The sequence below is a fragment of the Squalius cephalus genome, assembly GCF_949319135.1.
Source record: "Squalius cephalus genome assembly, chromosome: 16".
Lineage (NCBI taxonomy): Eukaryota > Metazoa > Chordata > Actinopteri > Cypriniformes > Leuciscidae > Squalius > Squalius cephalus.
The window spans coordinates 34,970,618-34,985,752 of NC_137137.1; the positions used below are offsets into that span (position 1 = coordinate 34,970,618).

At 39.7% G+C, this 15,135-nt stretch overlaps 1 protein-coding gene across 1 annotated transcript in view; it reads right to left on the reverse strand.

Moving 5' to 3' along the window:
• The window catches only part of brpf1 (bromodomain and PHD finger containing, 1), a 51,942-nt gene that overhangs the window by 21,235 nt on the left and 15,572 nt on the right, over positions 1-15,135 (reverse strand). The window contains exons 5-9 of the mRNA XM_079896305.1: positions 12,333-12,868; positions 10,735-10,903; positions 6,720-6,851; positions 4,452-4,580; positions 3,225-3,588 (exon numbers count right to left, since the gene is read on the reverse strand). Coding sequence (XP_079752431.1) covers positions 3,225-3,588; positions 4,452-4,580; positions 6,720-6,851; positions 10,735-10,903; positions 12,333-12,868 — 1,330 coding nt within the window. The remainder of the gene's footprint in view (positions 1-3,224; positions 3,589-4,451; positions 4,581-6,719; positions 6,852-10,734; positions 10,904-12,332; positions 12,869-15,135) is intronic.

The following is a 15,135-nucleotide window of genomic DNA, read 5'->3' on the forward strand; positions in this document are numbered from 1 at the left end:
TTTAACAGTTACAAGGACATTTTTACTTGGGAAATTTAGCGGAGAATGTAGAAACAAGAAGAAATGTTTAAATTATGAGCCATTTTCCCTTTTCTTTTGGCTGTTTGTAATGTAACTGATTGTTACTGCTGGTTGCCAAGGTAACAGAGTCTTAGACCTCAGTTAGCCTGGGGGTAAGAGGTGTCTAATTTATTTGGTCTAAATTAAGTCAGTCTTTATATTTTTGTGAAACAGTCTAACTTGCATTAGACTAGTCTATGAGCAGATTATAGACTTGTCTAACACTATAGACCGGTCTAAAACAGCTTTGTGAAACCGGCCCCTGATCATGGATATTTGATCTAAACACAATTATTTGAAAATGACCATGATAATTGTGCCGTTTTACATTTCAATCACATTTTACCATTAAAATAATGCAAATTGATTAGAGATGCACTGATATGAATTGATTGATATGATTTTGGCCGATACCGATAATTCTTTATATTTGGAGGTCGATAACCGATATATTGGCCGATAAATCTAAATCAAAATTTGTATATACTTTTTGAGAGCCTGATTACAAAAACAAAAGTCTCACCAGTAAAATCCACATCTCAAACACACAATAATGACGTTCTCATGATAATGTCATGTAGCCGATATGACAGACTTGCGCTGCACATGTTGCACTGAACTGTATTTTCCTTTTTTGAAGTGATTCCAATCATATTTAAAGCAATTCAAAACCATCATGTTGAACAGTGCGAATCTGAAGTGTCTCAGCTGGAGGAAATAATACATTATTCACCAGCTGTAATGACAAATTAAAGCTGCAAGCAGCATTTACCGGGGTTCAAGCAGTTAAGGCCTTTAAGCACAAAAGCATCAAAAGTTATTAAGTTTTATTTAGCAAGCATGTAACCACTGACATAATAGATGGAAAAGACCATTTACAGCCAATACAGGCAATTTACTATAGGAAATATAGGGTTTTAAAGCTTTTTAACAGTTATAGCGCCACCTGTGGTCCGATCTCCATGAAATTTTGCATGCTTGTTAAGGATGTTATGTCACATATGCTCACCAATTTTTGTGAAGTTCTGAGTTTTCTGTTCTGAGCCAGGGATCACAGTGGTGTAAGACACTAGAGTCTAGGGCAAACGAGTCTAGGACTAAGAGTTATGAGCGCTTTTGAACTTTTGGTTGCTGTAGCGCCACCTATGGGCCAATCGGGGTCATACTCTGATAGGTTGTCCCCAAATTGAGGCCTACTATCTGGCCAGGTTTCACATTTCTAGGCCTTACGGTTTGGCTTGCACAATCAGTTTTACAAATCCTTACAATTACAATAGGGTTTCAGCATTTCATGCTTGAACCCCTAATAAGAATGACAGCTTTTTGACAGTTATAGCGCCACCTATGGTCCGATCTGCATGAAACTCTGCATGCTTCTTCACCATGTTATGACACATATGCTCACCAATGTTTGTGAAGTTCTGAGTTTTCCTTTAGGATTTATAGGCTTTTGAGTGTATTTTGCCACGCCCCTTTTCTTAATGACCCTGTTACTGTGCGTTCACACCGGACGCGAACAGAGCGCCAAATTCGCGCATGCCGCGTCTAGTTATACGCTTGACCACTTTGTGTCCATTCGCGCGCCAAGAGCGAAATTGACGCGCATAAAAACAAAAGTTTGAAGCGAAATTTACGCGCGTCAGAGGCGAAAGTTTCAAAAGTTTTGAAACCCGGTGGCGGCCATCTTTTTCTAAGATGTCTGATGTTGATCGATCATTTATCGAGAGAGTCACCGCTCTGTATTTGCTCAGGAGAGCAGAACAGCAGTGTAGGGATCATCGTCGCCGTATTTGGGTCCACCAGACCCTTCGGAGGCGAACCCAGTTTGGCGAGTTTCACCATTTGCTCCAGGAGCTGCGCCTGGATGACGGCCGCTCTCAGCGGGCCTTCCGCCTGTCCCGCGCCCTCATAATCTGTAATTTATTTTTGTATTGATGATAAATGGAGCCAGCCTCCAAAAGTAATTAACCTGTCCTGTGTTTTTTTTTTCTTTCCCCACACAACACTGTCCAGACATGAACTATTCTTATACACTAAAGTATATTGGTTGTCTTTACACTAGAATAATAATGTTTCATAATCTGGATTTAGATATGGAATAAATAGCATTCAATACAAAATTAATATGTCTCATATGTTGAAATCAAGTTTTTATGTGATAAAATATTTACTTTGTTTTTACTTCACCACGTGACAGCAGCAAGCAGGCTCCTGATTGGTTAACGCGGCGCGAATTGACGCAGAAGTTCAGATTTTTCAACTCGGGCGGCAGACGCGAATTCGTGTCAAACGCGTGAATGCACAAAAAACTACATAAAATCATTCGAGGCGTATTCGCGTCTGCCGCGCCGCAGGAATTTTTTACAACTTTGCATTGACTTAACATTGAAATCACTCGCGCCTGACGGTGTGAACGCACCATTACAGCCAGCCAAATGCAAAAGTTCAACTTTTTTTCGATAACTATTGATCTAGAGAGTCCAGAGAATGGTCCTAGACTGGTTTGGTTCCGATCGGGCGAGAAAACAGGGACTAGTTCGCAAAAGTAGGTTTTGGACTAAATTCGACATAGCAGAAAAATGTTCTTGCCTAAATCGACATTGGAGATAGGCATTTTGTCCGCCTTGAGCCAGGGATCACAGTGGTCTAAGAGTTATGAGCGCTTTTGTACTTTTGGTTGCTGTAGCGCCACCTATGGGCCAATCGGGGTCATACTCTGATAGGTTGTCCCCAAATTGAGGCCTACCATCTGGCCAGGTTTCAAGTCTTCTAGGCCTTACGGTTTGGCCTGCACGATCAGTTTTACAAATCCTTACAATTACAATAGGGTTTCAGCATTTCATGCTTGAACCCCTAATGATATCGATAACTTTAAAAATGAACCGATATCGTCCGATGCTGATATGTATGCATTTATGTATGATATATCCAGTGTGAAGAGAGATATAAATATATACATGCATGTGTGTGTATTTATATATACAAAATAATTATACACACACGTATATTAAGTAAACACAAACTTTTATTTTGGATGCGATTAATCGTTGCCCAGCACTAAAATGAAATAAACATGGTTTTAAGTTTTTCAGGTATGTCTTACAGTGGTATTCAGGGAAGAAATATGAAATGAATGAAATGTAGAAGAGAGGAAGCCAACTCACCGTCAACAATGAATGACGCTGCTCTCTCTATCTCTCGCTCTCGCTCTCTCTCCCGATCTCTCTCCCGCTCGTGTGGCGAGTCCGGGCTCGGTTCTCGAGGGAGATGAAGGCCCGTCTCGTAGTCCAGGCCGATCCTCTCTGCGTGTCTGCGCGCTTGCCGTAAGACGGAGCCGCCGGCCTCTCGCAGGCGCAGCGCGGCGCGGTAGAAGACCGTGTCTTTGGCGTTATACTTCAAACAGTTGTTGACGATCAACAGAAAGTCCGACTCGAAAGCTTCAAAGCTGAGATAGCGGTGCGACTCGACACACTTCCACATGGTCTGGAAATCCATCGGACGCTCGATGTGGTCCAGGTAATCTGGGACCTGGAGAACACACACACACACACACACACACACACACACACACACACACAGAGAAGAGGTCGTGTTTAAAGCATTCAGGGAACTATATAATGAATGCTAATTCTGCTATCAGTGCAAAAACGGCTTCACATTAGGTTACGCTTAAAGGGATAGTTCACTTTTGAATGAAAATTAGCCCATGATTTACTCTCCCTCAACTCATCCTAGGTGTGTGTGTGTGTGTGTGTGTGTGTGTGTGTGTGTGTTTACCTCACTCAAAGGCACAGGCTCAGTGAAGAAGTTACTGGAGTCTCTCTCCTGCAGTTGTTCTAGAGTGTGTGTGTGTGTGTGTGTGTGTGTGTGTGTTTACCTCACTCAAAGGCACAGGCTCAGTGAAGAAGTTACTGGAGTCTCTCTCCTGCAGTTGTTCTAGAGTGTGTGTGTGTGTGTGTGTGTGTGTGTGTGTGTGTGTGTGTGTGTGTGTGTTTACCTCACTCAAAGGCACAGGCTCAGTGAAGAAGTTACTGGAGTCTCTCTCCTGCAGTTGTTCTAGAGTGTGTGTGTGTGTGTGTGTGTGTGTGTGTGTGTGTGTGTGTGTGTGTGTGTGTGTGTGTGTGTGTGTGTGTTTACCTCACTCAAAGGCACAGGCTCAGTGAAGAAGTTACTGGAGTCTCTCTCCTGCAGTTGTTCTAGAGTGTGTGTGTGTGTGTGTGTGTGTGTGTGTGTGTGTGTGTTTACCTCACTCAAAGGCACAGGCTCAGTGAAGAAGTTACTGGAGTCTCTCTCCTGCAGTTGTTCTAGAGTGTGTGTGTGTGTGTGTGTGTGTGTGTGTGTGTGTGTGTGTGTGTGTGTGTGTGTGTGTGTGTGTGTGTGTGTGTGTTTACCTCACTCAAAGGCACAGGCTCAGTGAAGAAGTTACTGGAGTCTCTCTCCTGCAGTTGTTCTAGAGTGCTGCGCAACAACACCAGGAACGGAGTCAACTGCATCTCTAACGCCAACTCCTGCACCTTGAGCTGAACACACACATTACACACTTCATACTGGTCTGAGGCTAAACACTTACTGGTCTGAGGCTAAACACGTCATACTGGTCTGAGGCTAAACACACGTCATACTGGTCTGAGGCTAAACACTTCATACTGGTCTGAGGCTAAACATAGTAGCATCCACTTCAAGTTTAAGTAAATCATTAACGTTGTCCCTCACTGGTAAATGGCTAACTTTAAAGTTACCGTGAAATCAAAATTGACAATTCTAATTGAAGTCAAGGTTATCATAGTTAACGAAAACCCTAATAATAACTACAACTAAAACTAAATTAATAAAAACTATATAGACAATTAAAAAACACTAATAAAAAAAAAGTCGAAAACATACAAAAACTTTGAAATTAAAAAGGATCCAGAAATTATAACAATAAAAACTAATTCAAAATATTCGTAAAACAATAATAGTATCTCAATTAAATTAAAATAATCCTGCAGTGTTTATTGTAAATGATTTATCAGTGCACATCATTGTTTTAATAATATTGAATCAGAATAACTTCCTCTTGCAGCATCTCTTCTCTTCTCTGATGATGTGGGAGGAGCAACCCGTCACTCACATGAGATCAGCCAATAAAGCTGGTAAGTCCCGCCCCTTCCGCTAATCTCCCTGGACCTCTAGGTTGAAAAATCGTCAATGCAAGTGAATGGGAGAAAATAATTATTTTCTGGTCCCGTTTGAATTTTGCCATGAATGTGAACATATGTTGTCTGTGAATTTTTAATATAATCTTTCGTGTGAAGAATGCTACAATTTAGCGTGTAGAAGTTTGATACGGTTAGACTTTGTGTGAGAGCACTTTGTGGACTACAACTCCTCGCTGCTTTCGACACGTTTGAAACGTCAACACCACTCGCACACGGACACTAGCTCACGGATCCCGCTAAACATGGCTGTGTCTTTGGTGCACTTCACCGCCTTCTTTCAGGGAGAGGACAAAATCGTTGAGGTTGGCGAAAACCACGGGTAAGTCAACTTTATGGGGTGACGTCACATAGGCGACATGTAGTCTTTCTCGTTATGTCTTTTCCACAACTGCTAGCCGAAGAATCATACAATATACTGTCAAACTCGTAACATGAAAGATTATATAAAAAATTCACAGACAACATATGTTCACATTCATGGCAAAATTCAAACGGGACCAGAAAATAATTATTTTCTCCCATTCACTTGCATTGACGATTTTTCAACCTAGAGGTCCAGCGGGGTTTTACGGAAGGGGCGGGACTTACCAGCTCTATAGCAAACCACAACCATCCAGTCATCCAATCAATTCCCCATGGACACAATCAAGCCCCGCCCACATTTGTTCTTGTTCCTGAAGTTGTTTAACTGCAGGGGAATTGATTGGACCTCTAGAGACAGGCTAGTGTTAAAACGCCCAACTTTACAGCAGAAAAAACATGTTTACAGCCTGGTGCAAAAAGTGGTTTTGGTCTATAAAGTTAATTTTGTCCTTCATGACGACTTTTTATAACTCATCCGTTTAAATTATATTAAGCCTTAAAGTTCTGCATAATTAAGGGCATGGCCTCTTGAGTGACAGGTGGATTACTTTCCAGGTCCAATACCCTCAAACTCAAGGACTTCATGAGGGGACACATTTCAAGTGAGAGCAAGGTTACATCGTGTTTCCTTGTAAGATACATTGTCACAGTTTTGCGCGAGTGAACGTCATGGCGACGTACAACACAAAGTACCTGACGCAGGAAACACTTAACATGACGTGTAAATGCGTCAAGCAAAATAGCAAGCAAGCTAGTGCGCATAGGCCACGAAGTGTTGGCGAAATAACACATTAGCGGACTGGAGGGAATAATATGGAATTTTTTCCAGAAAGCTTCTTGCACAAAATAAATTCAAGCACTTTCAAGAAATGTTTTTTCCAGATTCACAAACTTTCACGGATTTCAAGGACTCGTGGGAACCCTGGTTAGCGTCACGTCACCTCAGCTAATCCGCCCCTTTGCTCATTTTCTGTTATCACTCTGGGCTTCAGAAATGCTCTTCTGAAACCTACGGGTGACGTCACGGACACTACGCCCCTAAACCCTACTCTTGCTCTGTTTCTGCCGGTATCAGAGGAGAGGGTGGAGGCTCACAGTCTCTCTCTTGAGCTTCTCCCTCTTGCGGATGAGCTCCACCAGCAGCCGCGCTCGCTCCAGGTCGTGCCGAAGTCTCTGCCACGCTTTCAGCTGCTCCTTCAGGACCGAGTGCTTCTCCTCGCCGTCCCTCTGGGAGAACACACACACACACACACACACACACACACACACAATGTCATCCTTGTGTTTCTCCATAACGGACCAGCATGGTCATGACTCATGTCGGGGTATCTAAGCTTTTTAAGACCTGCACAAATAAAATCTCACAGCATTTGGGTGGAGCAACGTCTACGGCAACATCCAAACCATAATATGACGATTTAAACAACTTTACAGTTCAAATAACAGGTTTTGAAAAAAACAAAAAGTTTTGCCTAATGATAAACCTCACATTTGAGTTTCACACAAGCTTCTTTGCGATCCACCGGCTGAATGAACAGCAGAAATATGGCGGTCACCAGGGTCTGAAATGAACTTTCACTCATCGGTCAATTCGGCTACTAAATTCTCAAGTTAACAGCCATTCAGAACTACTACTAGCCAAAAAAAAAGGAGAAATGAACCAGATTAACTTCGTCACAGCTTATATATATATATATATATATATATATATATATATATATATATATATATATATATATATATTACACACACATATCTATGGCAAGCCGTTTTAACTTAAATTTCCAGGATATGAATTGCTGATATCAAAAATGTAATTGTTGCTATCTGTAATTATATTTTCACTAGTGAAATGTCACCATAGGCTGCCATTTAAAATTAATTGTTGATATCAAGAATTGATTTCTTACTAGTAGAAATATAGTTTGATATCAGTAGCCGCGTTTCCACTGTCGGGCCAGGGCCGGGCCGTGCTAGTGCGTGCCAGGGCCAGTCGCGTTTCCACTGTCACTTCCGGGGCTGGATCGGGGCTTACTCGAGGCCAACGGCCAGGATTTCTGGCCCGTCGAATACCTTGGGCCAAAGCGGGCCAGCTCGGGCTAGAGGAGTGGTTACCAACAGAGGAGGAGTTTACCAGCGCCGGATGATTCTGTCAGCATTAAAGACTTAAAAAAAAAAATTTTTAACTCGCGTTCATGTTTGAATGCCTTCTGTTTGTGATGCAAAAGACTATCCGCGCTAACCGTTACCATAGTAAACATAGTAAACGCTTGAAGATACGCATAGTAAAAAAAAACATAGCGAACGCTTGAAGAAATCAGACCAATCTTAAAGGCTATGACAGTCATGTTTTTATTTTATCTGTCATAGCCTACGTCTCGTCTCTTTAAACCGGACTATCATAAAATAAAGTAACTTTTTTTCGGGAGCTTCCTCTGTTTCTCTGACTGAAATATCTGTATGGGAGTCGAGAGATTGCTAAAGCTCCTCAGGTCGTGGCATATATTTGTAGAAATTGTCATTTTTTTCTAAATGTGATGTAAATATGATAAAGAAACAGACGCGACTGAAAAAGTAAGTGTGTCCTCTTTCTTTTGTGAAATAGACCTAACGGTAATTTATTTCTGAGTGACTAATGTGCAATTTTGACATAAATTAATTCATTATGATCAATGTATCTCTTTTTTTATTGTAAATCTGTGGTAAAACATCGATGCCTGGATTTTAAATATTCAAGTAAACAAAAAAAAACAAAAAAATGCTAGCAAACGGCCGCTTTTATGTTTGTTTTCAACGCTGTTTCCAGTGATTTCTGATTAGTTTTCTGATAAAACTTCCATTTGTTGGTGAAAGGATGGGTTAGTGTGACGTTGTTCCAGAGAGGCGTGTTACGGGCGTGTTTTAGTGAAGCGCTGTGGAGCTTCTGGCCCGACAGTGGAAACGCAGGCCCGGTGCTATTGGCCCGAGGCTATTAGCCCGGCACGGCCCGTTTAAAGCCCTGGCCCGGCCCTGGCCCGACAGTGGAAACGCGGCTAGTAATTACAGTTACTAGTAAAAATGCGAATTACTGATATCAATAATTCAATTGTCACTAGTTGAAATGTCTATTCTTGATATCAACAATTGAACTGCTACTAGTAAAATTTTTCATTTTTGATATCTGAAAATGTATTTCTGATATCAATATTATTTCAGATATCTAAAATGGCTTTCTTACTAGTAACAATCACATTCATGATATCAGAAATTAACATTGTCACTAGTGAAAACTGAATTATTGATGTCAAAAATGAACATTGTTACTAGTAGCAATTCAATTGTTGATATCAAGAATAGACATTTCAACTAGCAGTTTAATTCTTGATATCAAAAATAAAGGTTTTACTAGTAAGAATTGTATTTCTGATATGTGAAATTGGAATTTCAACAAGTAAGAAATAAATTCTTGATATCAACAATGGATTTTGAATGGCAGCCTATGGTGACATTTCACTAGTGAAAATACAATTACAGATATCAAGAATTATAGTTTTTACTAGTTGAAATTAAATTGTTGATATCAAGAATTAGCATTTAAACTAGCAAAATTTTAATTTGGATATCAAGAATTAGCATTGTTACTGGTGGAAATGTAATTTCTGATATCAAAAATTGCCATTGTTATAGTAGAAATCTAATTCCTGATATCAATAACTACCATTTTAACTAATAAAAATGTAATTGTTGATATCAAGAATTAGTATCCTGGAAATGAATAAAAGTTAAAATGGCTTGCCATACATATATAAAATTTGGATTTCATACATTTATTTATTTCTCAAACTAAAACCTGTCATCCAGCATCTCCTTCCTCTTTCATCTCCATCACCCAAAATGTGTTTTAGGTGGACGGATCAATACAGTACGAAGAACATCAAAAAAATGTAGGAGGTTGGAAAATAATGTCTTTTCTGTTCACTAAATGCGGTTTAATCTTCGCTATTGCTTCAATGCAAATGAACAAGCGCACCGTTATTTGTTGTGTAGTGACGAGTGTGTTCAAGTGAGCCAGATATGAGCAGATTCTGCGCAATACGCTGTTTTTAATATATCATGATGACTCACGAGTATTTGTGCTAAATCTGCACGAACTTCCCCAGAAAAGGGAGTAAACATAATGATTAACACGCCAAATTGGCTGGTGATGTGACAGCGTTACCGGCCACAGTTGATTGTTACCCGCGTGTGCCGGTTGTTCATTTTAAACCCTGGCGGTTACCCTGCTAAACCACAAAGCCACTGTGCTTTTTAAAAGTTTGCATGTATGAAATTCAAGTTACCAGCCATTTCAATGCTTGATACGAGTCACTTTTTTTGAAAGTTACTTTTTTTACTTTCTCAAGTTACTTTTTTTACTTTCTCAAGTTACTTTTTTACTTTCTCAAGTTACTTTTTTACTTTTTCAAGTTACTTTTTTACTTTCTCAAGTTACTTTTTTACTTTCTCAAGTTACTTTTTTTACTTCAAGTTACCAGCCATTTCAATGCTTGATACAAGTCACTTTTTTTGAAAGTTACTTTTTTTACTTTCTCAAGTTACTTTTTTTACTTTCTCAAGTTACTTTTTTACTTTTTCAAGTTACTTTTTTTACTTTCTCAAGTTACTTTTTTACTTCAAGTTACTTTTTTACTTTCTTAAGTTACTTTTTCAAGTTACTTTTTTACTTTCTCAAGTTACTTTTTTTACTTTCTCAAGTTACTTTTTCAAGTTACATTTTAAACTTTCTCAAGTTACTTTTTTTACTTTCTCAAGTTACTTTTTTTACTTTCTCAAGTTACTTTTTTACTTTCTCAAGTTACTTTTTTTACTTTCTCAAGTTACTTTTTTTACTTTCTCAAGTTACTTTTTTTACTTTCTCAAGTTACTTTTTTACTTCAAGTTACTTTTTTACTTAAGTTACTTTTTCAAGGTACTTTTTTACTTTCTCAAGTTACTTTTTTTACTTTCTCAAGTTACTTTTTCAAGTTACTTTTTTTACTTTCTCAAGTTACTTTTTTTACTTTCTCAAGTTACTTTTTTTTGTACAGTTGAGCTGTTTGAGTGTCTGTGAGTGTGTCTGTGATGCACTGACCGTGGGGGTGAGCGGCTCGGCGTTGCGCTGGGACTGCAGGTGCGTCTGCAGGCGCCGCAGGAGAGGAACGCCGTTACGACTCTGTCTCTTCAGCGTCCAGTAGCTGTGCAGTCTCTGCATGAACTGACTCTTCCTCTGCACCGTCAGGTTACTGGTGATCTTACTCAATCTAAACCAGAAGACACCACACACTCAACTCCACACCAGTGCTCTTGAACAGAGGTCGACCGACAGATCGGCTGTGTCAAAAACTCCACGAGGCGTCAGTGATGGTTTTATTTGGCCTCTAGAGGGCGCTCTCGTACTTCTCAGCCGCTCCAGCTAGGGATGAAACACGGAAAACTATCGGTATGGATTTTTGCAGATTAATCAGCACTGATAACCGATCGTTCCAGCAATCATTGCCGATTAATTGCCAAAAATCCATACCGATAGTTTTTCCGTGTCGGTAATTGGTAATCGGTAATTTAAATGCTCTGGCCTTTGTGTAGATATTTACAATTAGAGTCCTTTTGTAACATTAACTAAGGTCATTAAAAGTATAGTTCATTATTAATTTCAACATTTACTAAATTTGTAATATATATATATATAAAAAAAAAATACACACATGCATGTATATATTTAAGAAATATTTGCATATATATACACATTTATACATTTTATATTATATATAAATATTTTATATGTAAATAACACATTTTTCTTAAATATATACATGCATGTATATACACAGTATACACACATATATATTGTAAACACAAACTTTTATTTTGGATGTGATTAATCGTTGCCCAGCACTTCAATATATTATCAATATATTAATATTATTTATATTTAAAAAGTACAGTACATTTTCATGGTTCAGTACCATTTTTACATTTTTGTGTTTTAAAGTTTGCACTATTTTGTGTGTCATGTTTGTTTTAATTAAGTATTCATTTTAAAAATATCGGTTAATTAATCAGTTATCGGCCACTGTGGTTATCGGTAAAATCCACAATCGGTCGATCTCCGCTCTCGAATAACTTTGCGCATTTCATTTCACAATAATATTTCCTAAAGAGCCGACATGCTGTCAAAATAAAAGTCCGCTTCTGACACATATCAGCCAGACAGAAAAACGTAACAGTCGATGCTGACGATCACACAATTCCAAATTCCATAATATCGGTCGACAACAACAATTTTTTAATAAATAATTTTTTGATAAAAGCAAATATCCTGCGTACTTTTGTACATTTTCATGGTTCAGTACCGTTTTTCAATTTTTGAAATAAAGTTCAGCACTATTTTATGTGTTATGTTTGTTTTCATTCAGTATTAATTTTAAAAACTATCAGTTAATTAATCAGTTATTGGCCAGTCTGGTTATCGGTAAAATCCAATGTCGGTAACTTATAACTTTGCATAAATGCGCAATTCATAAGATTTCCTAAAGAACACGACACAGCGGCAAAATAAAAGTCCGCTTCTGACACTTATCGGCCAAACAGAAAAACTGATGATTACACAATTACAAATTCCGTTATATCGGTCGACAACTCACAAATGATTTATGAATGAATAATTTGTTTAAAAAAGCAAATATCCTGTACTTGTGTGGAGGAATACACGGCACTGACACCACCGGTGCGGCCGCTCTCCTCTCCGCCAGGATCTTTCTGGCCCTCTTCATCTTCAGTCGTGATTTAGCTTTAGCTCTCTTCGCCCGCTCCGAGCTCCAGCCCTTCCCATCTTCCTCTCCGCCCGCCTCATCCTCCTCTTCCTCGGCCTCGCCCTCGCTGGGGGAGGAGCCTGCGCTGGCCCCGCCCGCACCTGTGCTGGCCCCGCCCACACCTGCCAGCGGCCGGGCCGACCCGGGTGGCGTGTGAATGTCACAGTACGCTGTTTTGCGCACGCTAAAGGACGTCCCGTTGGCGCCGGTCTCGCGCACAGGCTCCATCTTCATGTAGAGGCCGGCCTGTTGGGCGCAGGTCACGTGGAAGGCGGTGTAGCAGTTCGCTTTGTGGCACTGGATGCAGGCGCCGGAGCCGCGCTGTTTGCAGATGTAGCATGTTAGCTTCCAGCGCGCGGGAGGGATGTGCTCGATGCTGTCGATGGGCTCCAGGAACACCGTATTAGCAAAACACACCTGGAAGGAAAGCGGGAAATTGTGTAAGGGAAAAAAATGCCTGAATGTGTCACGATGCAAAACAAGTGCAATCACTGAAATCCAATACTGATAATTCTTTGTATTTGAAAGCCGATAACCGATATATTGGCCGATAAAAACTAAATCCATATTTTTAAATCATTTTTGAGAGCCTGATTACAAAAACCTCACCATTAAATCCATGTCAAGCACACAATAATGATGTTCTCATTATAATGTTATGTAGCCGATATGATTTGCACTTGTTGCACTGAACTGTATTTTCCTTTTTTTAAAGTGATTCCAATCATATTTAAGCAATTCAAAATCATCATGTTGAACAGTGTGCATCTGAAGAAAATCCATTATTTATCGGCTTTAATATAGCGATTTTTTTTTTATCGGCCCGATAACGATAACATTAAAAATGAACATATATTAGCAGATACCGATATTGTGGCTGATATATGCATTGAAAGGCATTAGATTTTCAAATAATTGTATCTCGGCCAAATATTTATTCAGCTTATTTATTCAGCTTTCAGATAATGTATAAATCTCATTTAAAAAAAAAAAAATTGTACCCTTGTGACTGGTTTTGTGGTCCAGGGTCACATATAGTATATGGGCCGATACCGATATTGTTGGCGATATAAGCACTGAAACGCTCACCTCAGGCCAGTGTTGCAACTATTTTCCCAGGAAAGTAGCTAACGCCTTCCCTAAAAGTCACTAGATGACGTCATACATCAATTAGCATATTCATGACGTAATCGCTTTGTACTTGCGTTCTGCCTGCCTAATGTGTTTTCTCTCTAAATTAATGCTCCACATACTGTATTTAATATAACATAATATATAATATAAATGGTGCTTTTCCATTACCAGTACCAGCTCAACTCAACTCGACTCGACTCGACTTGGCTCGCTTTTCGCTCCGTTTTCCATTGCAGATAGTACCTCCACAATAGTACCCGGTCGTCATAGCGACGCCGCAGGAAACTGCTGTGACTTAATCTTCTACGCGACACACACCCGCTACCCACACACACAGGACAATGGAGGAAATCGAGTGTATGCTGTTTTTGGATGCTTTTGTTTTTGTTTTTGCTGTTTTTTATTCAGGATACTCCGTCTGGCGTGTGCAATGATGACGCAGTGAATAGTGACGATTCTCTCTGACCAATCAGCAGTCTGCCGTGTTTTCACGTCACATTTTAGTATTACCTCAGCTCTTTTAGAACCTCGCCGGAGGTGATACGAAAAAAAGTACCTGGAAGCAGGTACAGGTACAACTTTTACACAGTGGAAAACCAAACAAAGGTCAAATAAAGCTGTTCTCATTTCTTATCTTTTTTTTTTGTCTGACAAGCACGAGTAGCTATGATATAGCGAATGACTACATTTTTTATAGGCCTATGTGGAAAATTATCTGAATTGAGAGAGTTCGAGAACCGGATGAACTAAAGTTCTGTGATAGTGAGTATTACAAGTATTAAGCACAAGAAAAGAAAGTAAATTAAAATGGTTAAAGGAGTCATGACCTAGTATTACCTTGGATACCTACTGCTGTATTATAGTCTTTCAGGCCCTTCTAAAAAAGAAAAGTGGAAAAAAAATAAACACAGAGCTCCTCAGACCCTTATTTCTGAAGGCATTATTGTCTCGCGAGATCTGATGCGATATTTTGGCTGTCGTGGACAGTCATTTTAATAATGCAAATGAGGGGCGCGTTGATTGGTGGCAGGAAGGAGGGGGTTGACACCGCAGGTAACGCTTTAGCATATCATTACAAAATGACATCATGGTGCAAATTATGAATGAACCCGACCTGGCCGCGACCGGCTTCCCGGCCAGTGTATAAGTATGAGGCGCCGTTTAGGGCTTAAATCAAACTTCATTCACGCACACATATATGAAACACGCTTGCATACATACTAAGTAGTCACACATACATGTATATGAACTCTCCACGCACATACTCATATGAGACGCGAGCACACACACACAAACTCGCGCACATACTCATATGAGACGCGAGCACAGCACACACACACACAAACTAGACGGCGCCTCATACATAAGCGTTAGGCAATCAATATACAATAGCCGAATTCATGATGATCTCAGTCATTTGTTGTTTGCAAAGTAACGTTAGCAGCCATTCCCCATGTTTACCTCGAAGCTAATACTCCCGCTAGCATACAATAGCCGCATTAGCAGTTAGCTGCTGTTTGTTACACAGAGTAGAGCAATAAAAACACATT